Consider the following 27561-nt stretch of genomic DNA (forward strand, 5'->3'; position numbering starts at 1 on the left):
TAGCATAGAAGCAGGGGATTGGAGGGAAACTCTTCCAAGGCTTTTGTTTTAGGAATATCCTGAGAACAGATGAGAGCTGGATTTTGTGTTCTGCTAATCTTGATCTTTTAATTGAAGAATTTAGTCCATTAGCATTGATTGTGGTGATTTATATATTTAGATTCATTTTTACCACATAGTGTGAGCTGCTTATTTCTCTTTTCTGTTTTTTTAATTTCTTATCTCCTTTTGTATCGGTAGGTTCCCCCTTACCCCCTTTTCTTCTTCTACTCCTTGGGAAATATTATATACTACTTATAGTCTTAATGGTTACCACAGAAAATAGCAGTCCTATTTAGCTAATACAAGATCCTTGGAAAGTATTATCTGTTATTTTCATATTTGTGAATTAATTTAAAGTATATATTTGACAAGCCTTTGGGATATAAAAATAAACTCAAAAAAACCTCACAAATAAAAATAATCTAAAACTAAAATGTATTAGATTATAACAATTCCTACTTTGTTTCCACATATTTTATCTTCACTGCATTTTATTTGCATGGTTTTCAGACCTGATCTCTTCAGCTGGGATAAAGTTGTCAAAATGTCACCCATTGAGAGACTTGAACATGCCTTCAGCAAGGCTCAGACTTATTTGGGAATTGAAAAGCTGTTAGATCCTGAAGGTATTGTTCAGTGTTTAATTTCAACCTTGATTTTGCTTTACAATTTTGCATTCTTGAAAAGCAGTGTTTCTTTGTCCTTTTTAAAATGAATTATGAGACTTGAAGAACCTTTTCCTTTTTGGAGTATAGGTGCAAGTCATTTTATTACTGACAGTTATTAATACTTTTGTACTTAGCAATTTGTAGGATCTTTTCGGTAGAAATTTAACTACAGCACTGGACAATAGTTAATCTAAATTAAGTAAGAGTTAAAGTTTTAAGAAAATGTAATTATTAGATAAATTCAGTATCTGGTTAGTCCATTAAAATGCATTTTTATGTAAGCTTCTTGCATATGATGTAAAGACTTCAGTTATAAATGTTGCAGGATTGAATTCTAGACTTATTTTCATAGTATGAATAAAGTCTGTATCTTTATCTTAAATGGTAACATATGGTAGCTTATCTTTGGCCATTTTGGGGAGGCTTTTAGGGAAAACTTGAAAAAATGAGATACTGAACAAAAATAAGTAATCCCTTTTGCCTTTGTCTCATATATTATGAAGTGGCAATTTACTGGTATTGCAAAGATTATATATTAGGTATTGTTTATGGGTACTAAGGAGAGTTATTTTATATCTAATATTGAGCAATTCACATATTTTGGACACCTAATTTAAGCTGGTTCTTATATTCTTCCACTTTTAGATGTTGCCGTTCAGCTTCCTGACAAGAAATCCATAATTATGTATTTAACATCTTTGTTTGAGGTGCTACCTCAGCAAGTCACTATAGATGCCATCCGTGAGGTAGAGACACTCCCAAGGAAATATAAGAAAGAATGTGAAGAAGAAGCAATTAATATACCAGTACAGGTAACATTTTATTAAGGTGTTTGGCTTGCCATATTTGGTTTCTCCTAGGTACTAGATAAAAACACTTTCAGAGGGTTTTTTTCTTGACTGAGAACATCTTGGTTTCTCAGCTTACATTTGCATAAGAAGTTCAGCTTAGCAGTTAGCATTCTGTCACATACGTGTAATAGAAAAACATAACTCAATGGACTTTATTAAGAAGGAAAATACCTTATTTCACCCAGCAAAACTGGGCTGTTGATCATGCTGCTGCATGACATGCTGAGAATCTATGTTTTCACATCATCTGGTTGCCAGCTTTTATTTCTGTCATGTGCTAAAGATGGTTTTTCTCATATCAGCCTAGTTTTTTTCTATGTACTAATTGTCTTTCTTTTTTTGCCATTGAAAAAAGATTTTTTTTCCATTATATATCTCACAAGGGCTATCAAAATGTAAGCCTTATTTTCCCTTTCGTTTAGGAGGAGTAATGTGTGGTAAACTACTTGGTGAGCTTTTCATGAAGGGATTACTATGATTTCATTCATCAGGATATAAATGAATTTTTAAAGAGAGAAATAAAGTCATAATTTATTTTCTTGCTCAGTTACACTGTTTGAACCAAACCGTAGTTAATCTCATTCTGTTTTAGTCTAGCCAGTCCTTATAATTCATAAGATGAGAGAATCTTAAGAATTGGACCTTAGAAGTCACTTGATTCAACATTCTAGTGACCAAGCAACCAAGACATACATGGAGAATTCAAAATTATAAGAACTACATTTCAGAGAGAAAGAAAGCGTGGCTCTGGACCTTAAATTCATCCTGTTGCTACTTGTTTTGGGTTGTTACTTAAACTCTCAATCACAGTTTTGTCTGCAAAATGTGGTTAAAATCACCAACTTCATAAAGATAATGAATTCAAAGTGTCTAAAATGACATTAATAAACACTCAACAAGCAACAGCTATCATTATTATCATTTTTCTTCTTGATTTGTTTTGGCATTCTCATTTAACAGATTTCTTCAAAAAATATTATTTAATTCCCATATTATGATACTAGTCTTGAATTGACATAGCATCTTTGTTTTCCTTCCTCTGAGATTCAGAGAATTTACTTATTATTTTAAATTTTCTTTGGGTAATATGTGCCAATCCTTTTATTTCCTCCATTTCAAAAATAGCATGATTTATAGAAAAAGAAAAAAATTTATTGAAAAGAAAGGATTGAGAAATGAGGCCTGATTGTGAACCCAGGGCTCTCTTTTGTAGTGAATATCAAATGATGCTGAGGAAAATTCCTAATTTACTATAACTGAAAAAAATGCTAGGAAGCATTTGCCTCTAAAAGTGTAGTTATTATTCTACATTAATAATGCACCTTTTTAGTTGGCTCAGATGATCTTCTGAGTTTGTTACAGGGTTTTAGATTCATTTCCTTATTGCATTTTGTTAGAAGGGGGAGATATTTTATTTAGTTCTTATAGTTAAGGACCTTCTCTCTTAAAAAGGAAGGAGACTTCATTTACTTTTCATGATGTGTTCATAAAATAATCACTTCTGTTTAGGGCTCAGGGTGTCATGATAAGAACTTCAGAAAGCATTTGCTATTTGATTAAGTGCAAGTGTATTAACACTAACCTCTTCATTTGCAAGCTTTCATTAGTGTCTTAGAGACTGAATTACGTTAATTGAAAACTAAAATGTGATCAAATTTTAATCGTCTCTCTGACATAGCTTGCCATCCGCTACTCTCCTAATAGCCAGACTTCTTCTGCCCTGTTCTTTCTACAAACATACGCTGGTGGTCAGTGAATAATTCCTGCATTTCTCTTTAAATATCCATGAGTTGAAAGTTTCCTTATGTGTTTGAATTAATACCGTCTGAACATTTGTGTTTAGATAGTGCCTTCTCAACCTCATGGATGCTGGTGCCTATCTCAGTGACCTTTGGCTGGTCACTAACTTTCCTTGTTCTTAGATATTCTCATTATAGTATAGAGGTTTGGAGCTAAATGATCCCCAGGGGTTATTTTAGCTCTACAGTTTTAGGATTTTTGGTCCATAACTTAACTCATTTATCTTTCTCTGTCTTTGGCACCATCTGTCTTTTAATTATCCACTGTTTCCACTCTGTGCTGATTGGTTCATTTCTTAACTCACATATTCAGTTTCCTGGATTCTTCAAGCCTTCCTCCAAAATGTCTTTTGTGTGTGTTTTCATTTTATTCCAGCCTTCATACTCATTAAAGACTTCGTTTTCTCCTATAGTTTACAAGATGTGGCCTACCTCTGCTACTCTGCTCTGCAGTTAGAGTGGACTTTTTCCACTTTTCCCCCAAGATTCTTGTTCATGCAGGTTCCCCTCTGTTAAATGCTTCTCCACCCACTATTATATGGTAGGCTGCACATTTTTCCTCAGTTTAAATGGAGCCTTTTCAGAGAAGTCTTTTCTGATTAATCTATCAAAATACAACTCTCTGTCTCTCTCTCTCTGTCACTCTGTCACTCTGTCTTGGTTTCTTACTATCACAGTATTTTTGTAAGCTGTGTTAAGAATTTTAAATTGTATCTTAAGAGCACTGGGAAAGCCAGTGAAAGGTTTTCAGCAGGTACTACATCTTATGATGGGATTACATTTTTGAAAGATCATTCTGGCTGCTGTGTGAGAAATGGACTGTGGATTGTGAAGGTGAGAGTGTTTGGTGGGGGAAAACAGGAAAGTAAAGACACTTGTTAGCAGGTATTCCAGTTTAGAAGATGGATGTAGGTGGTCGTGGAAATGGAAAGGTCTGGATGGATTTGAGATAAGTTTTGAAGGAAGGTCAAAATTACGTATTAAATGTGGAAGATGAAGGAGAGAGAAGCCGGGGCTGGCTCCCAGGTTGGTAGCTGGAGTACCTAGTTGCAGGGAGGAGCCATCTACTGAGATGGAGAAGCCTGAGGAGGAACAAGCTTTGGAAGAAAGTGAAGGGTTTGAATATGGACATGGTTTAATATGCTTAGGAGGTGCTGAAGTGGAGATATGAAAATAGTGGGGATATGAGAGTTTGGAATCCAGACTCCTAGGTGGTTCTTTAAATCCAATAGGAGTAGATCAGATTACTCAGACAGAGTATATAGAGGGGAGAAAAAAGAGCCTAGAACTTAATTTTGAGGAGATTCATTACTTATGAGTCAGCAGCTGCTGTTGAACCAGGAGGAAACCAGGGCAGTGTCACAGAAGCAGGGAAAGAAGCTTCTGAAAGCTGAAGTTGCTCAGCCTTGAGGAGTGCTACCGAGGGCTGAAGCAAGGAACATGGGTGGCCAGCTCTCTGGGCTTACAAATCTGGTTTAGATTTGTTGTTCGAGCAGTTATCATCAAAAATACTCTAGTTTGTTGGTTAATTATATGGTCACCCTGAAGATGATGCTAGAAAGGTCCGTTTGGCAATGGGAAGGTTATTGATGACATTGGTAAAAGCCTTTTCAGTTGAGTCATGGGGCAAATAGCAAGTTGAAGTTAAAGGGAATGTTACCAAACCGTAGCTGTTAAATACTTGACCATTTTTTGTATTGTTCTCTATACATTTCTGTACGTTTGAAATATTCTACTTAAAAATTATGCATGAGAGTTGATAAAGTAGAGACAGAATGTAGGCAAGTCTTAAAGAAGTCTTGCTCTGAAAGGGAACAAAAGAACTAGGGAGAGTCAATTTGGTTATAAGCTCTTAAAGTATGTATGGAAATACTCAGTTATTTAGAAAGAGGTTGAAAGAAATTTATTCCATGAGCCCTAAAAGGCCATCAGATAAACCAGAGGGCAACTGCCTAAGAAAAATACAATCAGTACAACAGCCTGTGTGGCTGTCTTTTAGTGTCTAAAATGCAATGCTAAAATGCAGTTCAGCAAAAGCAATTTATCTAAGGGTCAAAGCAGAATTCTCACCTTTCTTTTTCTTTAAATTACAGGAAAGTCTTAACATGTTCCAATTCCTCTATGAAACTTTCTTGACTGTTTTAGCCTTCGTTGAACTCAAATATCATGCCTTGTTGGGACCATGGCATTTACTTTTCTAATAGCTGTTTTTCAATTTCTGTTCAGAAGTGATTCATGTGGGTTCTCTGTCCCTAACTATATTAGAATCTCCTTGAGTACAGAATTCATGAGTGCATGCTGCTTTTATACTCTTTGCTACCCTAGCACACTTACTGCATGCTTCTGACTCATTCATGGCAGTGCCCATTTGGCTCCTGAGAATTGGATTAGTGCCTAAGACAGAGTGGTGTCTACTTTGGGTTCGCCATACAGTGTGAGTTTGCTGAACACCTCTTGATTTCATGATAAGTGTGGGTTTTTCTCGGCATCGTTTTTACAGAGTACAGCACCCGAGGAGGAGCATGAGAGTCCCCGAGCTGAAACCCCCAGCACTGTCACTGAGGTTGACATGGATCTGGACAGCTATCAGATAGCACTGGAGGAAGTGCTGACCTGGTTGCTTTCTGCCGAGGACACTTTCCAGGAGCAGGATGATATTTCTGATGATGTTGAAGAAGTCAAAGACCAGTTTGCAACCCATGAAGTAAATATCTGTAGTTTCTTAGCAGGGTGTGTCCCCCATGGGACCTGAGCCTTAATCAGGGACTCTACTCTCCTATTTGTTATCTGCCGAATTCTGTTCTTTGGAAAGGTCAATGGTTTATTTCAGGAACAGTGATATTTAAATAGTGCTTTGTTACAAAATTGGTATGGGTGATTAAACTGTGCTTCAGAATTAGATTTTAGATTTTAGTCTCCTTGTGTGTTTTGGAGAGCCACTGATGAAAATCATTGCATAGTACTGCTCAGTTCTGAAGTGCATTGTTATATTTCAAAAGCAAAGGAGTGAACCAATACACCAAATCTTTAAGATTTGAGTGTTCCCTAGGAAATGATTATTCTTTTTAATTGCATGATTAAACAAATGTCATACCCAGGGTTCCTGTATTTTTTTATATCATAAAAGTTTCCTGCCCCTTTGAGGACATACTATATTGCAGCATAGTGAATTTCACTATATGGAGATTTCTTTTGGTTAAATTTTTCTTTTGTATCGGTATGTTAATTGACAGATCTTATTTATTGTTTTGGATAGAAAATAATATAAGTGGTAATATCTTTTAAACAGTTCCTCTTGGGTGAGTATGATATTTTATTTTTTATATATATATAATATATATTTTATATATATATAATTTTTTTTTAACAGAGTCTTACTCTGTCACCCAGGCTGGAGTGCAGTGGCACGATCTTGGCTCACTGCAACTTCTACCTCCTGGCTTCAAGCGATTCTCGTGCCTCAGCCTCCCAAGTAACTGGGACCACAAACATGTGCCACCACGCCTGGATAATTTTTTGTATTTTTGGTTAGAGACGGGGTTTCACCATGTTGTCCAGGCTGGTCTTGAACTCCTGGCCTAGGTGATCCACCTGCCTCAGCCTCCCAAAGTGCTGGTATTATAGGTGTGAGCCACCACACTTGGCCTTTTATTTATTATATTTATTTAGAATTCCATGTTCATGATCAATGAGTAGCATAGTCAGCATTTACTTTAAAATAGCTGGTAGTATCAGATGCAACATTCCTTGCTTTGAGCTATTTCTCTTTTAACTTGTGGCAGGTGTTTATTCCTATTTTCAGAGCTTAAAAAATGGGGTCAGTGTCTATTTTATTTGCGCTCTACTAGGCTACCTTTTTCTGCATCACTGACATTTAGGTTAGGCATTAGCAATTTGTTCAGTATTCTTTCTTTCTTTTTTTTTGCACTGAGTAGCTCACAAATTATAACAATGTCCCTTTCTAGGCTTTTATGATGGAACTGACTGCACACCAGAGCAGTGTGGGCAGCGTCCTGCAGGCAGGCAACCAACTGATAACACAAGGAACTCTGTCAGACGAAGAGGAATTTGAGATTCAGGAACAGATGACCCTGCTGAATGCTAGATGGGAGGCTCTTAGGGTGGAGAGTATGGACAGACAGTCCCGGTGAGTGGAAAGCCAAGAAATGCACTTAATTCCACAGGCTGCTTTGCACAGTTGAGCTCTAGTAGATGTCTGCATGTCTGTGAAAGCAAGATGATTACAGAACTTGCCTTGGAAAAGTAAGACTCTATGGGAAATATTGCTGGAATTCTCCATGATCTTTGTTTCCCCTTTGATATGTTAGCCATACCAAAAGGTAAAAGTTGGAATACAGAACTTAACAAAAAGGGAAAAGAGGACAGGCGTGGTGGCTCGTGCCTGTAATCCCAGCACTTGGGAGGCCGACGCGGGTGGATCACTTGAGGCCAGGAGTTTGAGACCAGCCTGGGCCACATGGCGAAACTCCGTCTCTACTGAAAATACAAAAATTAGCTGGGCATGGTGGGCCACGCCTGTAATCCTAGCTATTTGGGAGGTTGAGGTATGAGGATCGCTTGAACTCAGGAGATGGAGATTGCAGTGAGCTGAGATTCAGCCACTGCACTGCAGCCTGGGTAACAAAGTGAGACTGTTTCCAAAAAAAGGGAAAGACATTTCATATGGGCAGTTACTTATTTGCAATATTAAAATCAGCTAAACATTAACTTGGTGTGAAGACAGGACTATGTAGCATTGATCTATTTTTCCATTTTGTGACTTTTATTTTAAAGCTTTCTCATGGTTTATTTTATTTTATGTATTGTGTCTTAAGGAGCAAACTGCATTCATTGCCACTTCCGCCTATTTAATAAGCAGGAATTCCTGATTGAAGAAACAATGATTCTGATATGAATACAGGGTGCTGCTGTTTGCATTCTTTGTCTGCATTTAAGGAACTCCATTTAGGAAAAAATAAAAGTTTACTTTCCTGGCTTCTATATTTAAAGACTAAATGCTACCTTGAATGTTTAGACAAGGTGTCTTCCCTTGCCCTGTATCTCCGGTGCCCAGAATGTATATTTGACTTTGCAAAGGGAAAAGGCTTGTAGGAATAATGCTGTGCTCCCCACGGACAGGCTGCATGACGTGCTGATGGAACTGCAGAAGAAGCAACTGCAGCAGCTCTCTGCCTGGTTAACACTCACAGAGGAGCGCATTCAGAAGATGGAAACTTGCCCCCTGGACGAAGATGTAAAATCTCTACAAAAGCTGCTAGAAGAACATAAAGTAAATCTGTCTCATATTTCTTTTATACCTTATCAAATATGAAAGAGCAGCACTTAGCATCTCAGAGGCTGATGACGTCTATCATTAACATGAAGTTGGGACACTTCTTCAGGGTTCTCTTCATTAAGCAGCTCACAGGGTGGAATTGATGGGGATGAGACTTTTCTGAGCCAGGGATAAAAGTGCAGGGTAAAATTTTATATATGATGTGCAGTTTTCTTATGAAAGTACGTAGCTTTCATACAACTGGAGAAGGGTTCTTTTGACCCTGTAAGTGGCTAAGAACCCAAGCATGTTGTCGTTCACGTGGTGTGTGGGTGAAGAGCAAATTCTTCGTCTCTGATCCAGGAAAGCGTCAGGCTTTAAGTTAGGAACCAAAATTGGGTGGGCAATTTAATTTGGTCACAAGTTTAGGAGATAAACTTTTCATAGTCAAGATAAGGAAAGATAGAATAAAATATGCTCTCTGTAAATTGAAGACTTTTATTGATCAGTGAAACATTGAGGTAACTGATATGTAAAACTTTAGGGATACATTAAACACAACTCTGAGAAGCATTTGAGAACATTATTGATAGTGTTTAAATAAATTTTCTTTCTTTTCTTTTTTTTTTTTTTTTTTGAGATGGAGTCTCGCTCTGTCACCCAGGCTGGAGTGCAATGGGAAAATCTCAGCTCACTGCAACCTCTGCCTCCTGGGTTCAAGCAATTCTCCCACCTCAGCCTCCCAAGTAGCTGAGATTATAGGCATGTGCCACCATGCCCAGCTAATTTTTTGTATTTTTAGTAAAGTTGGGGTTTCACCATGTTGGCCAGGCTGGTCTTGAACTCCTGAACTCAAGTGATCTGCCTGCCTTGGGTTCCCAAAGTGCTGGGATTAAAGGTGTGAGCCACCACGCCCAGCCTATACATTTTCTGTACACATGTATTCAATTGACTGTGCTCTTCCCATGGAAAAGGTGAGAGAATCTAAGGTGTCCATAGTTCCTTAACTGCTTTACTGGGTAGCTAATCAGAGTAACTTTTGACTATCATGTAGCATTCTACTTATCTCTTTATACTGTCCTACACTAGATAAAATGATCTCTGACTTGGTTTATTTAAGCGCTGGACTTTTTTGCTTTACCACTTCTACATTTTTGTATTAATTCCTAGTATGGACATTCAACTCCTTTATGCTATAAATTCTGAGGGAGGGCCAGAACTTGAATAAAAGTGGTGATATCTCCATTTGCAGTCTGTTATAACACTGCATCCTCAAACTGCCTTTGTTGATAATGGAATGTAAGGATGTATGATAGGATTAGTTTCATTAGTAGAACACTTAGGGTAATGATTGGAAATTTAAATATGATGCCTCATTAACTGTCCTTAATTACTATTGACAACTGAGTGCATTTTAAATAGGTAAATGGGAAAGTAGAAATAATGGTTTATCTTAATTTTTTTCTCTAGAGTTTGCAAAATGATCTTGAGGCTGAACAGGTGAAAGTAAATTCACTAACTCACATGGTGGTCATTGTTGATGAAAACAGTGGTGAGAGTGCTACAGCTATCCTAGAAGACCAGTTACAGGTAAGGGTGCTGTAAAGTTGGATAATCCTGAGGGACCTGTGGTCTGAGACCCAATTACATATTGCCCTTGTTCTTCATGTCCTTTCTCATTCTTTATCCAGAAGGGTAGAAAAACCTACCTTTGGTTGTACTTCCCAGTTGGGGTTCTACAGTGTGTGGGCTACAGGAGTACCCAAGTATTGATTCCTTTACTTCAGCTCTTGGGGTGAATGAGTGGTGTTGGTTGCAGTCCCCAGCTTCCTTGTGCATAATGACAAGATTTGGAAGCACAGCGTATTAGTCTGTTTTCACGCTGCTGATAAAGACATACCTGAGACTGGGAAGAAAAAGAGGTTTAAGGGACTTACAGTTCCATGTGGCTGGGGAGACCTCACAATCATGGTGGAAGGGAAGGAAGAGCAAGTCACATTTTACATGGATGGTGGCAGGCAAAGAGAGAGAGCTTGTGCAGGGAAACTCCCTTTTTTAAAACCATCAGATCTCGTGAGACTTACTCACTATCACAAGAACAGCAAGAGAAAGACCTGCCCCCATGAATCAATTACCTCCCACTGGGTTCCTCACTTGAAATGTAGGAATCGTGGGAGTTACAGTACAAGATGAGACTTGGATGGGGACACAAGCAAACCATATCATTGCGCCCCTGGCCACTCCCAAATCTTATGTCCTCACATTTCACAACCAATCGTGCTTTCCCAACACCACCCCCAAAGTCTTAACTTATTTCAGCATTAACTCAAAAGTCCGCAGTCCAAAGTCTCATCTCAGACAAGGCAAGTCCCTTCTGCCTATGAGCCCGCAAAGTCAAAAGCAAGTTAGTTACTTCCTAGATACAATGGGGGTACAGGCAAAGAGTAAATACTTCTGTTCCAAATGGGAGAAATTGGCCAAAACAAAAGGGCTACAGTCCCCATTCAAGTATGAAATCTGGTGGGGCAGTCAAATCTTAAAGTTCCAAAATGATCTCCTTTGATTTCATGTTTCACATCCAGGTCACGCTTATGCAACAGGTAGGTTCCCATGGTCTTGGGCAGCACTGCCCCTGTGGCTTTGTAGGAAATAGACCCCTCCTGGTTGGTTTCATGGGCCGGTGTTGTGTGTCTGCTGCTTTTCCAGGTGCACGGTGCAAGCTGTCAGTGGATCTACCACCCTGGGGTCTGGAGGACAGTGGCCTTCTTCTCACTGCTCCACTAGGTGGTACCCCAGTAGGGACTCTGTTTGGGCCACATTTCCCTTCTGCACTGCCCTAGCAGAGGTTCTCCATGAGAGCCCCACCCCTGCAGCAAACTTCCGCCTGGACATCCAGGTGTTTCCATACATCCTCTGAAACCTAGGTGGATGTTCCCAAACCTCAATTCTTGACCTCTGTGTACCTGCAGGCTCAACACCACATGGAAGCTGCCAAGGCTTGTGGCTTGCACCTTCTGAAGCCATGGCCTGAGCTGTACCTTTGCCCCTTTTAGTCATGGCTGGAGCAGCTGGGATGCAGGGCACCAAGTACCTACGCACAAGGCACGGGGACCCTGAGCCCAACCCACAAAACCATTTTTTCCTCCTAGGCCTCTGGGCTTGTGATGGGAGGGGCTGATGTGAAGACCTCTGACATGCCTGGAGATGTTTTCCCCATTGTCTTGGTGATTGACTTTTGCCTCTTTGTTACTTATGTAAATTTCTGCAGCCAGCTTGAATTTCTCCTCAGAAAATGAGATTTTCTTTTCTATTGCTTTGTCAGGTTGCAAATTTCTCAAACTTTTATCATCTGTTTCCTTTATAAAACTGAATGCTTTTAACAGCACCCAAGTCATATCCTGAATGCTTTGCTGCTTAGAAATTTCTTCCACAGGTACCCTAAATTTTCCCACATTTTTCTGACTTCTTCTGAGCTCTCCAAATGTTTCCAACCTCTATCTGTTACTCAGTTCCAAAGTCACTTCTACATTTTGGGGTATCTTTTCAACAGCACCCCACTCTACTGGTACCAATTTACTATATTAGTCCATTTTCATGCTGCTGATAAAGACATACCTGAGACTGGGAAGAAAAAGAGGTTTAATGGACTTACAGTTCCACATCGCTGGGGAGGCCTCACAATCATGGCAGAAGGGAAGGAGGAGCAAGTCATGTCTTACATGCATGGTGGCAGGCAAAGAGAGAGAGCTTGTGCAGGGAAACTCCCTTTTATAAAACCATCAGATCTCATGAGACTTATTCACTATAATGAGAACAGTACGGGAAAGACCTGCCCCCGTCTTCAATTACCTCCCACCAAGTTCCTCTCAAAAAGTGTGGGAATTGTGCTAGTTATAATGTAAGATGAGATTTGGACGGAGACACAGGCAAACCATATCACATAGGAACTGATCTTATTCAGTGATCCACTGACTTCTTCTCAGAAGCACTTGAGGAGCTTGTTAAAATGTAGATTCCTAGGCTCTACCCACTACCTAAATCTAGGTGAGGGAGGGATGCAGTGAATTTGCAATGTGAGAAAAATTATGTGCATAGTAAAGTTTGAGTATTTCACCTAGTAGGATTCAATATCTCAGTGTTTTCGGTAGATTAATATGTGAATTTCAGCAACAGTTTTGGAAACCTCCCATAATTGCTTCTTTTTGCACAAAGGCAGTAGTGGATCTTTACAAGTCTTTAACAAATAAATGTATTGGTATTTCATTTGAACAATACTTGGATTTTCTGGTAAGACGTTGCCAATTTATTTAAATATGATGCCTCATTAAGTGAGGAAATCCAAACTGTAATTTCATCACGTGAGGTCCTTTTGCTTTTGTAATATTTAAAGTCAGCCAGTGGTTCTAAGACTTATATGCGATAGTTAGTTATTATAACCTGAGAGCTAAGTATTCATGCCTTGACTATTTAGCAGTAAGGAATCTGAGATTCAGAGAGGTTAAGTAGTCCTCTGGAGATTTAAATAGACAATGAGTTATCATGCTGAGACTGGAAATCTATCTTCTGGCTCTTAAGTTTTCTCCCCCTTTGTACTATGAAAAGCTTATTCTCATATTAAGTATCAAAATAGTATAGTATGAATTAAATAATTCTTGTTCACATGTATATAGTACAAAAATAAATTTTAACATTTGTTGATCATTATTTATAAAATTGTAATAAAATGATTTTGGGAGAAAATAATCATGAAGAGTGATTTTTTATAATTAATAAAATTTATTTAGTATTGCTGATACTAGTAAGATTCTGTTGCTAGTTTATGTAACTTATGGGGAATTTTTTTATGGATCACATAATATAAACAGAACAAATCATTTGATTTTTTTATAGTCTCGTAAAAATTCTCTTATTCAAAACAGTTTTTATAAGTTAAACATTTTTCATAATTTTGGTACTACAGATGAAAATTTTCTTGGCATGTAAAAGAGAGTTAAGGAATATAACAGACATGCTGGTTTTTTTAGCTAAAAATTTGAAAAATTTGAAGCACAAAAAGTAGATATGTTTGTTTTATTTTTTAATAATATGTAAAAATGTCATATTCTCATAAAAACCACAATGAAATAGAAAGAGCAGGTTTGGAGTCAAAGATTCAGAGGATAGAGTTCTAGTTATGTTAGTTTCTAGCTATGTAAAATCATTTGTTCAATTCTATGGAAATTAGTTTTTCTGATTCATACATTTCTAGGCCTAGTCTGTATTATTTTAAAGCAATTTTTATAAAAATACTTTTTATAAGTTGTTACGCTATAATAAAGAACAATGGAAATTGTGAATTTCTTCAAGGATTGTGATAACTCTCTTAAGGCTGTGTTGACAAAGGATGGTTTCTCCTTTTTCTAGAAACTTGGTGAGCGCTGGACAGCAGTATGCCGTTGGACTGAAGAACGCTGGAATAGGTTACAAGAAATCAATATATTGTGGCAGGAATTATTGGAAGAACAGGTATGAAACTGTTTTCCATAAGGGGCAAAATAAATGGTGAAAAGTAACCCATCTTTTATTGTGACATTAGAATAAAATTGCCTTGTTTACTTTTCTTTGAAAGGAAAATATATAAATAATTATTTTAAAGATCAAATTTCTATCCAAATTTCTATCTATCATGAAGCTTATTCACAGAGATTATGTCATTTGGCTCCATTAATTTGACCTGTTTTCAATTACTTGGAATGTTAGTACTTAGATATGCTATTTTCATGATTTATTTGACATTATAGTTATTAGTGGATTTGTGTTGGGTCATGTATTTGAATTTGTATCAACACAATGCCTAGCATATAGTTTGTGCTCAGTAAATAATGAGTAATGAATCCACTCAACATATTGTGAACTTTAATTCCCTAGATTTTTTCTTGATTTTTAACAAGTATTGAAATTAATGAGAAAATATTATTTAGCAACACCTTGGATTTAACACTGGGTTAATTGCATATTTTTTTCACTGTCATCACAGCGAATGAACCTGTTGTACAAAAGCTGCCACCTTAATTTTTCAATAGGAGTGGTGGCTCTTTGCCCATTCTCTGTCTTTCCAGAAAAGCAACCATTGAAACAAAATACAAAACTTTTCTCCCCAAATGCCAAGCAATTGTGGTTTTAAAAAATAAGTAGATACTGGCCAGGCAGGGTGACTCACGCCTGTAATCCCAGCACTTTGGGAGGCTGGGCGGGTGGATCACTTGAAGCCAGGAGTTCGAGACTAGCCCGGCCAACATAGTGAAACCCTGTCTCCACTAAAAATATAAAAATAAGCCAGTCGTGGTGGTGGGTACCTGTAATCCCAGCTGCTCAGGAAGCTGAGGCAGGAGAATTGCTGGAACCCGGGAGGAGGAGGTTGCAGTGAGCCGAGATAGTGCCATTGCACTCCAGCCTGGGAGACAAGAGTGAGACTCTCTCTCAAAAAAAAAAAAAAAAAGCAAATACTCTATTCCCACATCTCTCAGTGTCCATTTTGATTCTTTTAAATGCATTTTATTTCCATCTATAAGAAGCAACTATATTCTCTTCAGGGGAAAAAACTCAAGTGTATGATGTTTTGTGGCTTACTATATATGGTGGCAGATAGTACATCTTAAAAAGTAGGTTGCAGAATTTGTCCAAATATAAATTGTTAATGACTACTTCCCCCTCCCTCAATCTGTGGTCATATTTTTCTTCTTAGGAATCACAAAAGGGACCTGATTCTGATTTCTGAAATGTTTACATTTCGCTTTACAAATATTTACATTTCATTTTATAAATATTTACGTTTATTGTGAACCTTATATTTAGGCCAAAAAGTCTCATAGAATAGTTAAAATTTTACTTCAGTAATGACAGGAGAAAGGCTGGGCACAGTGGATCATGCTTGTAATCCCAGCACTTTGGGAGGCCGAGGCGCACGGATCACTTGAGGTCAGACCAACATGGTGAAACCCGTCTCTACTAAAAATACAAAAAATTAGCCAGGCCTGTGGTGGGCACCTGTAATCCCAGCCACTCGGGAGGCTATGGAGGCAGGAGAATCGCTTGAACCCAGGAGGCAGAGGTTGTAGTGATCTGAGATGGCACCACTGCACTCCAGTCTGGGTGACAGAGTGAGACTCTGTCTCAAAAAATAAAAATAATAGTAATAGTAATAATTGCAGTAGAGGACATCGATTGCTAGAGAAAACCATCGTGTTACTCTTCTATCCAGTAAACTAATTGCAAATTTGGAAATAATTTTAATTTGATGATAAAAAATAGTTTAAAAATAGAGTACTAGTATTTCAGTCACTTGTATCACTTTAGCTTTTAAACTGACCTTTCATCATGTTCTACAATGATCTGACATTTTAACTACACCTTTTGTGTGTGTGTGTAGTATCTACATGTTCTGTCTTGTGGCGTCATTATTTATGTGCATATCTTACCAGCCTCACTAGATTGAGGACAGTATCCATTGGGGGGTGAAATATAGAGGCAAGGAATAGTTGTTAAATATTTAATTGATAAATAAAATCACTGAGAAAGAATTGATTCCATTGCAAATACAGAACCAAGTTTTTTTCCTCCCTACTAAATAGAAAAGGGTTTCTGCCCTGAATGCTACATTTTGGGAAAAATTATCACAGTGTAGCTACAGTTGTTTTCCATCCCTTCTTCAGGATTATCTCTCTACATGATTGAATATCCTCTGCTTAGAAAACATGCATTGTTGGCCAATGAAGTTTAAAAATCTTTATATGGGCTTTGGGCGATCTTCAGACTCCCTCCTTTAATCATAACTGCTGTTGAACCTTGAATGCTAGTGTGGATTTCCTACATGATGCCATGGAAAGACCATTGGTTTTGGAGTGTGGACCCTGGACCCAGCTCTGCCATTAACTAGCCAAGTGATCTGGGACATGTAACTTGACTTCTCTTTCCTTCCTTTCTAAAATGAGGTGCTGGGACAAGACAATCTCTGAGCTTTCTTCTGCCTCTAGAAAGTTAAAATGTAATTCCTTTGGAGACTTACGTAGTTGGATTTTCCCTTTTCCCTCCACCTATCTCCTTGAAAATTAGGTTTCATTCCCTGGGTATGAGGCTAATGTCAGATTGTTCTGTTACAAATCTGAAAAGGAAAATATTTTAAAGAAAGGTATCTTTCTGGGTCATTTGTCCCTCAGACTTAGGTGTTTGAAGGCCTTCTTATCCCCAGGTAAGGGTGAAGCCTCTAATAAAATAAAAGTTAGACATTTGGATGCATGATTTAATTGAATTACCAAATGATTCTGCAGATAAAGTTCAACTTTTGTTATTACTTGTAGTGCTTGTTGAAAGCTTGGTTAACCGAAAAAGAAGAGGCTTTAAATAAAGTCCAGACAAGCAACTTCAAAGACCAAAAGGAACTAAGTGTCAGTGTTCGACGTCTGGCTGTAAGTGATGGGGTTGTCAGCATCTGTGTTGTAAGCCTATGATCCCTTAATGTTTTATAGCTAATGGTTAATACAATTTAGTGAATGCAGATTACAGCTCATTACCTAGCATTAGACTGCTGCCCTGTAACAATCTGGAACCACGAGTCTTACCTTTTAGCATTGTGAACTGCAAAGCATGTACATTTTACTATAAAATATACATGTTTAAAATTCTTGGCTGGGGAAGGAAAGATAAAGTCCTGTTAAAAAGAGTCATCTAATAAATATCTGAAATACTAGATTTTGAAGGAAGACATGGAAATGAAGCGTCAAACATTAGATCAGCTGAGTGAGATTGGCCAGGATGTGGGACAATTACTTGATAATTCCAAGGCATCTAAGAAGATCAACAGTGACTCAGAGGAACTGACTCAAAGATGGGATTCTTTGGTTCAGAGACTAGAAGATTCCTCCAACCAGGTACTTTTTGATTTGGATCATATGTTGTGCCACGAAGTAAATATTTAAAGTTTAAATGTTCAGGTTAGTTTTAATTTGTCTGAAATAAAAGAGTAGTAGACAAACTAAAAAGTTGGTTCCTTATACCTGATGAAAAATTGACACGTGAAAATCACCTTCAGTTTTCTAAAGTAAGTTGTAATAGATTGTCTTAATATCCTGTAATTTAATTCATAGTAACTGATTACACTTAGCCAATAATCTTAACATCTTCAATCTTAAGTAATCTTATTAATCTTAAAAATATTTTAATGAATTAGTCAAACATAAAACATTGGTTTGTAGACAGATATTCTTAGCAGCATTATTTATAATAGCCAAAAAGTGGAACAACTCAAATATCCATACACAGATGAATGGATAAACAAAATGTGGTGTATGCATACAATATTATCTGATAATACAAAAGAATGAAGTATTGACACATGCTACAACATAGATGAATCTTGAAAACACTATGCTAAGTATGAGAAGCCAATCGCAAGATTATATGCACTATGATTCCATTCATAGGAAATGTCCACAAGGGAAAAAATCCACAGAGACAGAAAGTAAATGCGTGGTTGCCACTGGTGGGAGTGGGGAATGGGGAGTGATGGTTTATGGGTATGAGATTGCTTTTTGGGGTGATAAAATGTTCTGAAGACAGAGTGTGAGGATGATTATACAACAGTATAAATGTACTAATAACCATTAAGTTATATATTTCAAAGAAAGAATTTTATAGCATGTGAATTATATCTCAGTGAAGCAGTTACAAAAATTGAAATTTTGGATGGCTTTTATTTCAGGTGACTCAGGCTGTAGCAAAGCTGGGGATGTCTCAGATTCCTCAGAAGGACCTTTTGGAGACTGTTCGTGTAAGAGAACAAGCAACTACAAAAAAATCTAAGCAGGAACTGCCTCCTCCTCCTCCCCCAAAGAAGAGACAGATCCATGTGGATATTGAAGTTAAGAAAAAGTGAGAAGAGATAGAGAAATTGTTTAATCTAATATTGCACATACTGTATTTTCTACTTGGTACCTATTTTGTACTAATCATTAATCATAGGCAAATCTAGACATAATAATAATTATTATTATTAAAAGTCAACTACTGAACCACTCGCTGCCCCTATCTTCTGAATATTCTATTTGGCGCTAGCTAAGCATCTAAATTTTCTTGGATGATTTTGTGTTTTTATCCTATGTTCAATTGGGAGAACTTTGTGATTGAACCTTTCTTTCTTTCTTTCCCGTCATTCTCCTTGGAAGGATATGATTGTCCATGACTGTCTTTTTATTCTTTCTTTCACTGTCACAACTTGACAATTTTGCTTTAGGTAGACATCCGTATTCTTGGTGAATCTCTTTCCTCCTCTCACCGTTAAAAAGTACTTAATTCAGGGAAATAATTCATTTCTAGTGTCCTTTTTTCTCCCCTTTCTCCCTTATTCTTTTTCATGTTTTGTTGTTTCCTTTGTTATTTTCTTTGTCAGATTAATTAACATATTCTTTGTATTTGGCTTAAAGATCCATCTTTGTCATAAAATATTTCTTTTAGTCTTATTGATTCAAAAGAAAACTCAGGATCTCTAGAAGAAGAATAATCACAGCTGACATATATTGAGCTTTTATTGATGTCAGCTATTCTCTTCAACTATACTGTGTGCAGGTACTGTACCTGACATAACTACAGCAGGTAATCCTCAAAACAGTCTTTGAGTAGTACTGTTATTCTCTCCCTCTTACAGTAGAATCTCATGCTTGGGTAAATTGGCAATTATTTTGGGCCTGAATAAAAATTATATGCTTTCTCCAACTTAGCTTTTGTTAGACAAAGCAGCATTCCAATATTACCAGATGGTTTTTATTTTGATAATAAGTCTGTGTTTCTGCCTCTTAATAGCATCTCCTTGTAGGACCAGTGTACCTCCGAGTTGCAAGCAGCAGCTATGGAACCTTTACTTTTGGAGCCAAGACAGCACAGGAAAAAGATGCTCCTAATGTTAATATGAGCATAGATCTCACATTTCCTCAGTGGATATTATCTGCCAGGTATATCTGGCAGTGTGTCTCTCCAATACTGACTTTGTGCATTTGGAAGCACAGAAGGTTGTCAAAGACTAGAGTACGTAACTGTGAAATCTTAAACACGACTGTATTGTATAGGGTACATTGTGCTGCAAGAAAGAGAATACCGTGCCCAAAGTGTCTTAAACAATGAGATCATTGGTGATCCCATATTACAAAAGTTCTGGAGGTAGGGAAGGTCTGTTTTAATGGAAGGGTGTGGTTCAGCAAACCCCCATCTGCAGTCTCTTGTCATTCTTGTCATTCTAAGGCTTTTACCCTTAGCCTTGTCTTATTAGCAGACTCCTGCGCTGCTCTCCCTGATCCCCTGGTGCATGGGAAGTTGAAACTATCTGGCCTTTCGAGTCTCTGTAGTTGTGTTTTGGGGACTCCAACAGCAAGGAAGAATTATGGAGAGGGGGTGTCTGTCGTGTGGGCAACCAGCTGCGAGGACTACAGTTATCGACTCCATCACTTGACTGAGGCAGACATTCCTTCAGTGAATTCTTGGACAAATAGAGGCTTGAATACATCCATTCATTACAGTTAAATCTCATTATTAGAAAGGTCATTTTTATGCTCACATTCTGCCCCGTCTAAGTCTACCTACATGTGCTAGCTCTTTTGGAGGGATATGGAGCCACTTTTTCAATATGTGACCTCCTCAGTCTTTGAAGATAGTGTTTATATCCCAGTTTTTATTGTCATAAAGTGCAGGGGATCCTTAACCATTCCTATTAACATGGTTTCCAGACCCTTTTATATCTTCTATCTGCTCTAGAAACCACTATTAGTTTGCCTTAAAATGGACTTAAATGGACTTAAAATGGACTACCCCAATAATCAAGGGCCTTAAATGACTGCTTAATGCCTAGTTTAAAATATATGTTTAAAAAATGGTGGCTCATTTCTACTTCTCTTCCCCTGGTGCTGCTGTGGTGGCGGTTTTTACCAGCTCAGGGTACAGTGGGACAGTCATTTCCTAGAATGTAGATACCTGTTCCTGTGACCTGTGATCGCTGCGTCACTCTTGCCCATATTGAGAGCAGATGCTGACTGACTCTCCAAGGTCATTGTAAACGTGCGATTTTTAGATGGCTGTCTCTTCTCTGAAATCTTAAATAGAAAGCTGCTGTTAAGATGACAAGAGGAACGTATCCCTGTTTGAGCAATACCTTGACCCCAGATATTTATCTAGAGCATCACAAAATCCCTCACATATCACAGGGAAAATCTACCTTGATGAAAAGATAAAATATTCATAATTCACCAGAAATACTTTAAGCAAAGTTTCTCACAAGAATCAGCAGTAACGACTTGTGCCACTGCTTAATGTACCAAGAAGCTCTGTGGGGAGGGTACTAGGTAAGAAGACAGACAGTCTTGGTTTGAATCCCAGCCTCACCCTTTGTTAGCTTTGTTACATGGGAGAGTTACTGAAAACCTCTGTGAGCGCAGTGCCTTAATCTCTAAAGGGGATAATAATAGTGTATACTTCTTAGGGTGCTGGTGAGGATTCCTTGAGTTAATAATAGACATAAAACACTTAGAAAGGGGCCGGGTATAAGGCCAGCAATCAGTGATCGTGGCTCCTCTTGTTCCTCCTTGCTTTGGTTTTGACCAACCTTCTCAACTCCTCTCAAACCTGTCCTTTCGTCTTCCTTCCCACTGTTACTATCTTAGTTGTGACTCCCGTTGCTTCCACAGCCTGTTCTCGGCTCTTGTCTCTCTTTAATGCCTTCTCCTCGGTGAACACTAAAGGATAAATAGGATAAATAGAATCATGTCAGTTCCATGCATAGAACTCTCCCTTGGCTCTCAGCTGCCTTTGAGTTAAGTCCAAACTCCTTAATGTGTCCTGCAGGGCCTTCCCGTAGCTGGTCCATGTGATTCTTGGCCACATCGTCAATTGTCCCTCCCTTGTGAGTTCAGTACTCATTATTCCAGACACGCCTAACTAATACTTGCAGTTTGCAAAATGTGATCTTCCCTTTCTTTGCTTTCCCTTGGCAAGGGAAACTCCTCAGTGTAATGCTGTTGTTCTCTAGGAAGCCATCCATGCCCCAATTGGATTAGAAGCCACTCCTGTGAATTCCTGGATTAGCACCTAGCAAATTCTTTTGTTATTGCCTGTTACTTTCCATTGCTTACCAGACTAGACTAGAAGCTCCTTGGGAGCTGAGATTTGTATCTGGTTCACTTTCATATCAAGAGCTCAGCCCAGCCCAATGCCTGACATTTAGTAAGTCTCAGTCATTACATACTGAACAAAAGAAGATGTTAAGTTTAGTAATGTCTACTTGTTCTTTGCCGATTATCTAACCAAATCTGGTTTTTATTATCTACAAGCATTTATAAAAATACAAGTGATTCTTTATAAAGGTAAAAATTGTTTTAATATATAAAGTTTAAAAAATTTTTGTTTAAGGCTGAGCATGGTGGGTCATGACTGTAATCACAGCACTTTGGGAGGCCGAGGCAGGCGGATCACGAGGTCAGCCTGGCCAACATGGTGAAACTCTGTCTCTACTAAAAATACAAAAATTAGCTGGGCATGGTAGTGGGCACCTATAATCCTAGCTACTTGGGAGGCTGAGGCAGGAGAATCGTTTGAACCCAGGAGGCGGAGGTTGCAGTGAGCCGAGATCTTGCCATTGCACTCAAGCCTGGGCAACAGGGCGAGACTCCATCTCGAAAAAACAACAACAACAGGAAATTATTTAATTATTTTCTTCAATTATTTATTAACCCTGTAATATTATTACTCTTTTCATACTTTTAATTGTAAATATATGATCTTATTTTGCATGGTTACCCTATTTCTGGGTTGCTGTTTTTGGGGGAGTGATAAAAAAACATATTCCTGATAAGCATTTGAGTTGCTGTTTCTGGAGTCAAGTAAAACAATAGAAGAAAACATGACAAATGGTTACCTCTGAATCTTCAAACAGGTTTGATGCTATAAGTGCAGAGCTGTTGAACTGGATTTTGAAATCGAAAACTGCCATTCAGACCACAGAGATAAAAGAGTATATGAAAATGCAAGACACTTCCGAAATGAAAAAGAAGTTGAAGGTAAAAAACATAAACCACATATATCCTAGTGCATAAAATAGTTCATCACGCTGGATTTTCTGCTGGCATAAAGACATTATGGAATTCAAAAGCCTCCTGTAAAATAAATGTAGGCAGAAGGTAGCTTTTAGTACATTGTAGTTAATTTTGAATCCATTCATGCTAGCTGTCATCAGATCCCTATTTGGAGGAGGGTTTTTTTTCCTCTTTGTCAATCATTGAGATGTACAGTGAGTAATACTTCTTGTGGTGATCCAGTTAGTGGTACTACTTTTTAGTTAGTTTAGATCACCCTTAATCTGGTATCTAATAATTTATGACTTTATATTAACATTATGCTGAAGACGTTTTGCCTTTGGAATACAACAAACTATTTTAAATCAAAAAGTGTCTTCAATATATTTTCTTTAGAGTTGTAAAAAATAAATACAATTAAAAGGTGTGGGATCTTAGCCCTGCTGCTTTCCATGCTTATGTGTGTTTCTGAAGAGTGTGATGGGAGCTTGCAGAGCTTTTTTGTCCTTGGTGCTCATACATCTCCTACACATTACTGCATTAACTATTTGGGCACCTGGTGTAAGTCTGCAATGGTTTTTGTATCAGCAGTGGAGTTTTATTTTAAAGAGTTTGGAGGATATTTTAAAAACAAGATGTGCATAAATATCTAAGGTTTAAGTTGGAAAGTGGTGGGTGAAATGGGAATTGAGATGAGGCTGGGATTGTTGGTGTCTTCCCTACAATCGCAAAATCCAGAGGGTGAGGTGGTCTGAGCTCGAACTTGCAAGAGGGCTTAGGGCACACCAAGCACAGGGAGCTGTTTTCTTTGTCCATAATGACCCTCCATTAAGCCCACCTTTCTGTGTGGTTGAAATGTCCCCACTCCAGGAGGCTTTCCTTAGCCTCACTAGAAAGAGTTCAGTGATTAATCTTTTGACTTCATGTGGCTTTGGCCATATCTCCATGAAAACCCTTCTTGCATTTATGCTGTTGTTTGTTTATATGTCTGCCTGTTTATGTGTCTGCCTGTGCGGGCTTAGAAATTGAAGATAATTTTCCATTGCACCCTTTTTATTCAGCACTTGGTAAAGCTCTTGTGGCTCACGGAAGAGGAGTGTGATGATTCTGGGTGGGCAGGGGGAATGGGGAAGTTGGTTGAGCTGGGAGCACCTTTATCAGAGCCTTCTCTGCACAGAGAGTTGGGAAAGCCAGAAGTGGGGCCTGTGTTACATCATTTCATATGCTTCTCACAGTTCTGAAAGATGGATAGATGATTTTAATGATCACTGACCACTCAATTCTCAAAGACATTCAGGTGGCAGAAAATTTAGTAGTAACAGTGATCTTCATGGAACAAGTCCCACAAAATATTGATAAGTTAAAGTCTATCCTGTGAGCCAGGAACAATTTTACTGGCAGAAACTGTCACTACATTTGGGGAGATAAAGTCTGTAAGGCATGACTGGCGTTCCTTTGTGTTTCATTTAATATTTATCTAAGAGTTCATTTATTTTGTTTCAGACAAGTAGTAATAGATGCCAAAGATTTGGAAAAAAATATATAAAACAAAGAAAATGTCAGCATTACTCTAATCCCTTATTTTTCTTGCAAACTGAGGAAAGATCAACTTATTATTATTATTATTATTGTTATTTAGTGAAGGAGTATCTTGTTCCAACAGATGAATTACCTGGGTGGAGAATCCGTAGTCTAGTCTCCTGCCATCTTAAGAGGTAGCAAAAAATCAAATTGTAAAAAGCAGACAATTGCCTTTTTCTCCAGTTTGATAGTGACTTTTACATTGATCCTTAGTTAGACACAAGTAATGGTGTTTCTTAGAATCTCTTGCTAATATTCCTTGATCTTTGACTGTAAGAAGGTTGTTCTACCTAGTCACAATAAACTTTGTGAAAATCAGAGTAGGATAGCTGAATTTATTTGATAGCACTTAGATGTAAAGAATTTAGAATTGGGCTTCTTCTCTGGATTGTCTGGTTGAAGTAATATGGGTTGCACAGAAGTTTTGATTGTGTTATGATGGATACTATTTGAATAGTTAATATATAAATAATCAGTTGGGGATGGAGGAATGGGAGAAAATTCAAATACTGAGTTGTGTGCACATATACTTGTGTTTGTGTGTGTATACATGATTTTACTTGCTTCATTCATACTAGTTCTGGAAAGAATTTTGTCTTGGGAATATCAAACTATAGAGATAAAAAAAATAATGAAATTAAGAGCCATTCCTCAAACATAAAGAACAAAATGCGGGCTGGGCTTGCCATGGCTTACGCTCATAATTCCAGCACAAGGCAGGAGGATTGCTTGAGCCCAGGAGTTTGAGACCAGCCTGGGCACCATAGGGAGACCCCTGTCTCTACAAAAAGTAAAAAAAAAAAATATTTGCTGGGCATGAGCTTGCACTTGTAACTCCAGCTACTCGGGAGGCTGACGTGGGAGGATCCCTTGAGCCCAGGAGGTTGAGGCTGCAGTGGGCCATGATTGTGTCACTGTACCCCAGCTTGGGTGACAGAGTGAGAACCTGCTTCAAAGAAAAAAAAAAAAAGAGAACAAAATGCTTTGGTTTGGGTTCTAAAGCATATTTTCTATTTTCATTATTTAAGAATTACATATGAAATATGATTGTGCTTGAAGTTTACGTTAAACCCTAGACTTAACATAATGCAAACAGATAATACTGAGCCTCAAAATATTTCTATCCATTTTTCCTGTTTTCTTTCTTTTGAGATGGGAGTTTTGCTCTGTTACCCAGGCTAGAGTGCAGTGGTGCGATCTCAGCTCACTGCAACCTCTGCCTCCCGAGTTCAAGCAATTCTCATGCCTAAGCCTCCCGAGCAGCTGGGATTATAGGCATGCGGCACCACGCTTGGCTAATTTTTGTATTTTTAGTAGAGATGGGGTTTCACCATGTTGGCCAGGCTGGTCTCAAACTCTTGACCTCTAGTGATCCACCCCCCTCAGCCTTCCAAAGTGTTGGGATTACAGGTGTGAGCCACCATGCCCAGCCTATCCTTTTTTCTTGTTAGTTGATTTTTGTTCAGCAACTTCTGTCATAACACATTCAATTCTTTTGACTCAAACCATTATTTTTATGGCGTGTCATACTCAGGGTATATATGTGAATAGATATCCTGGATCTAAAACATAATTTTAATTATTTCCTTCTGATAGGAGCTTATAATTATCAGGTACATTTTTTTTTCTTATAAAAGAAACCAATGCTTTTTCGTTGCTATGATTACGTTTGAATTTACCTTTTCAGATTTAAAAAGAATGTAGGAGGGACAGTAAACTTAAACATTTAAAACAGCAACATTATATTGAGAAGAAAGTTTGCAATATTCTTATGTTGGGATTTCATTTGCAGGCATTAGGAAAAGAACAGAGAGAAAGAATCCCCAGAGCAGATGAATTAAACCAAACTGGGCAAATCCTTGTGGAGCAAATGGGAAAAGGTAAGATCCTTGATTTTTTTTCCCCATATTTTTCAGATGGTGGCATCGAATAATATTAAAGTTTGCCCTATTAAATATTTTGCTTTAATACTCGAATCCTCTTTTGGCTAGATAAATGGTTTTCAAAAATGTTTTTAGGCAGCAGAATCTTTAAAAATGAAATTTTATTCCGAAGCTGATTATAAAAAAACAGATTAAAGCAAAGTTGTTCTGATTTTATATGGGATCGGGGCTGGACACCCTGATTAGCAGAACAGTTAAAACCCACTAGCATAGTATATTTTAAAACTGTATCCTTTGGGTTTATATATTGGGAATTTGTTTTGCAGGGTGGTGGCAAAAGAAAACTTTACTTGGCAACATTTGGGAAATGAAGTTACATTAAATTCATTAAGGGTATTTGATTTTTGATAACTTTTAATGCATTATATTTGTTTACTACAGTATTTTTATAGTTAAGTTTGATAAGGTGTTACTTATATATGAAATTTTTAAATGCTCCCAAGACTTTTTTTTTTCACTGTAGCTCCCAGTGACTTAGAATAAGCTAAAGATTAATATTCTTGGTGTGCAGTTTTGCATATGAATGTCTCTTTGTTCTAGAGAAATGTTGAAAGACATTTCTCGCACTCCATGTACGTTGGTCTAATAATGGTAAGCACTTTGGAGGGCTGCTGTAGCTCTCCTTCACACCTGTACAGATACCTATACAGAATTAGGAATATTAGTTTGACAAGAATCTTCAAAGCAGTAGCATTTAATATTTTATTGTTTGACTTTTTGTTATTAAAAATATAACTATATAAAAGCAAATAGAATACTATGATGAACTTCCTTCTATCAGTTACCTAGTTCAATAATTGACAACATTCTGCCATTCTTGAATTATCTCTACCTTTACTGGTTCCTCAGCCTCTCAATTATTACTATTTTTACAGTTTTCTTGGAAGTAAAATTTACTTACATTGAAATACATGACTTAGCTGTGCTGTTTTGACAAATAGATAAACCTGTGTAACCTACACACACACATCACTATGTAGAAAATTTCCACCTTTCCAGAAATTTCTCTTTTGGGTTAGTCACCTTCCTCCCTCCGGAAAACAACTGTTCATGTTGTTTTGACCTTAGATTATTTTGCCTCCAGCCTTTAACAAATATGTTTATTTATTTAGTATGTATACTGGATATGTGTATACACACACACACACACACACACACAAACAAACACACAGAAACATATATACACACACAAACATATATAGATATATACACATACACACAAAATATGGAATGTATACCATGTGGACAGTGTATGTCCATTTATTTTGAAATTATGCAAATGTATTATCAATCCATATATTATTAATAAAGGTTA

At 37.7% G+C, this 27561-nt stretch overlaps 1 protein-coding gene across 2 annotated transcripts in view; it reads left to right on the plus strand.

Moving 5' to 3' along the window:
- Positions 1 to 27561, plus strand: part of UTRN (utrophin) — a 573765-nt gene that overhangs the window by 143996 nt on the left and 402208 nt on the right. Inside the window, exons 8-19 of one of the 2 annotated variants that reach the window (XM_030809793.1) lie at positions 553 to 668; positions 1356 to 1522; positions 5861 to 6064; positions 7326 to 7507; positions 8500 to 8650; positions 10106 to 10225; positions 14039 to 14140; positions 16972 to 17079; positions 17362 to 17541; positions 18372 to 18541; positions 22584 to 22707; positions 26096 to 26183. In XM_030809793.1, coding sequence (XP_030665653.1) covers positions 553 to 668; positions 1356 to 1522; positions 5861 to 6064; positions 7326 to 7507; positions 8500 to 8650; positions 10106 to 10225; positions 14039 to 14140; positions 16972 to 17079; positions 17362 to 17541; positions 18372 to 18541; positions 22584 to 22707; positions 26096 to 26183 — 1712 coding nt within the window. The remainder of the gene's footprint in view (positions 1 to 552; positions 669 to 1355; positions 1523 to 5860; positions 6065 to 7325; positions 7508 to 8499; positions 8651 to 10105; positions 10226 to 14038; positions 14141 to 16971; positions 17080 to 17361; positions 17542 to 18371; positions 18542 to 22583; positions 22708 to 26095; positions 26184 to 27561) is intronic. The other variant, XM_030809794.1, reaches the window with a different exon arrangement.

This window comes from Nomascus leucogenys, chromosome 3 (assembly GCF_006542625.1).
Source record: "Nomascus leucogenys isolate Asia chromosome 3, Asia_NLE_v1, whole genome shotgun sequence".
NCBI lineage: Eukaryota > Metazoa > Chordata > Mammalia > Primates > Hylobatidae > Nomascus > Nomascus leucogenys.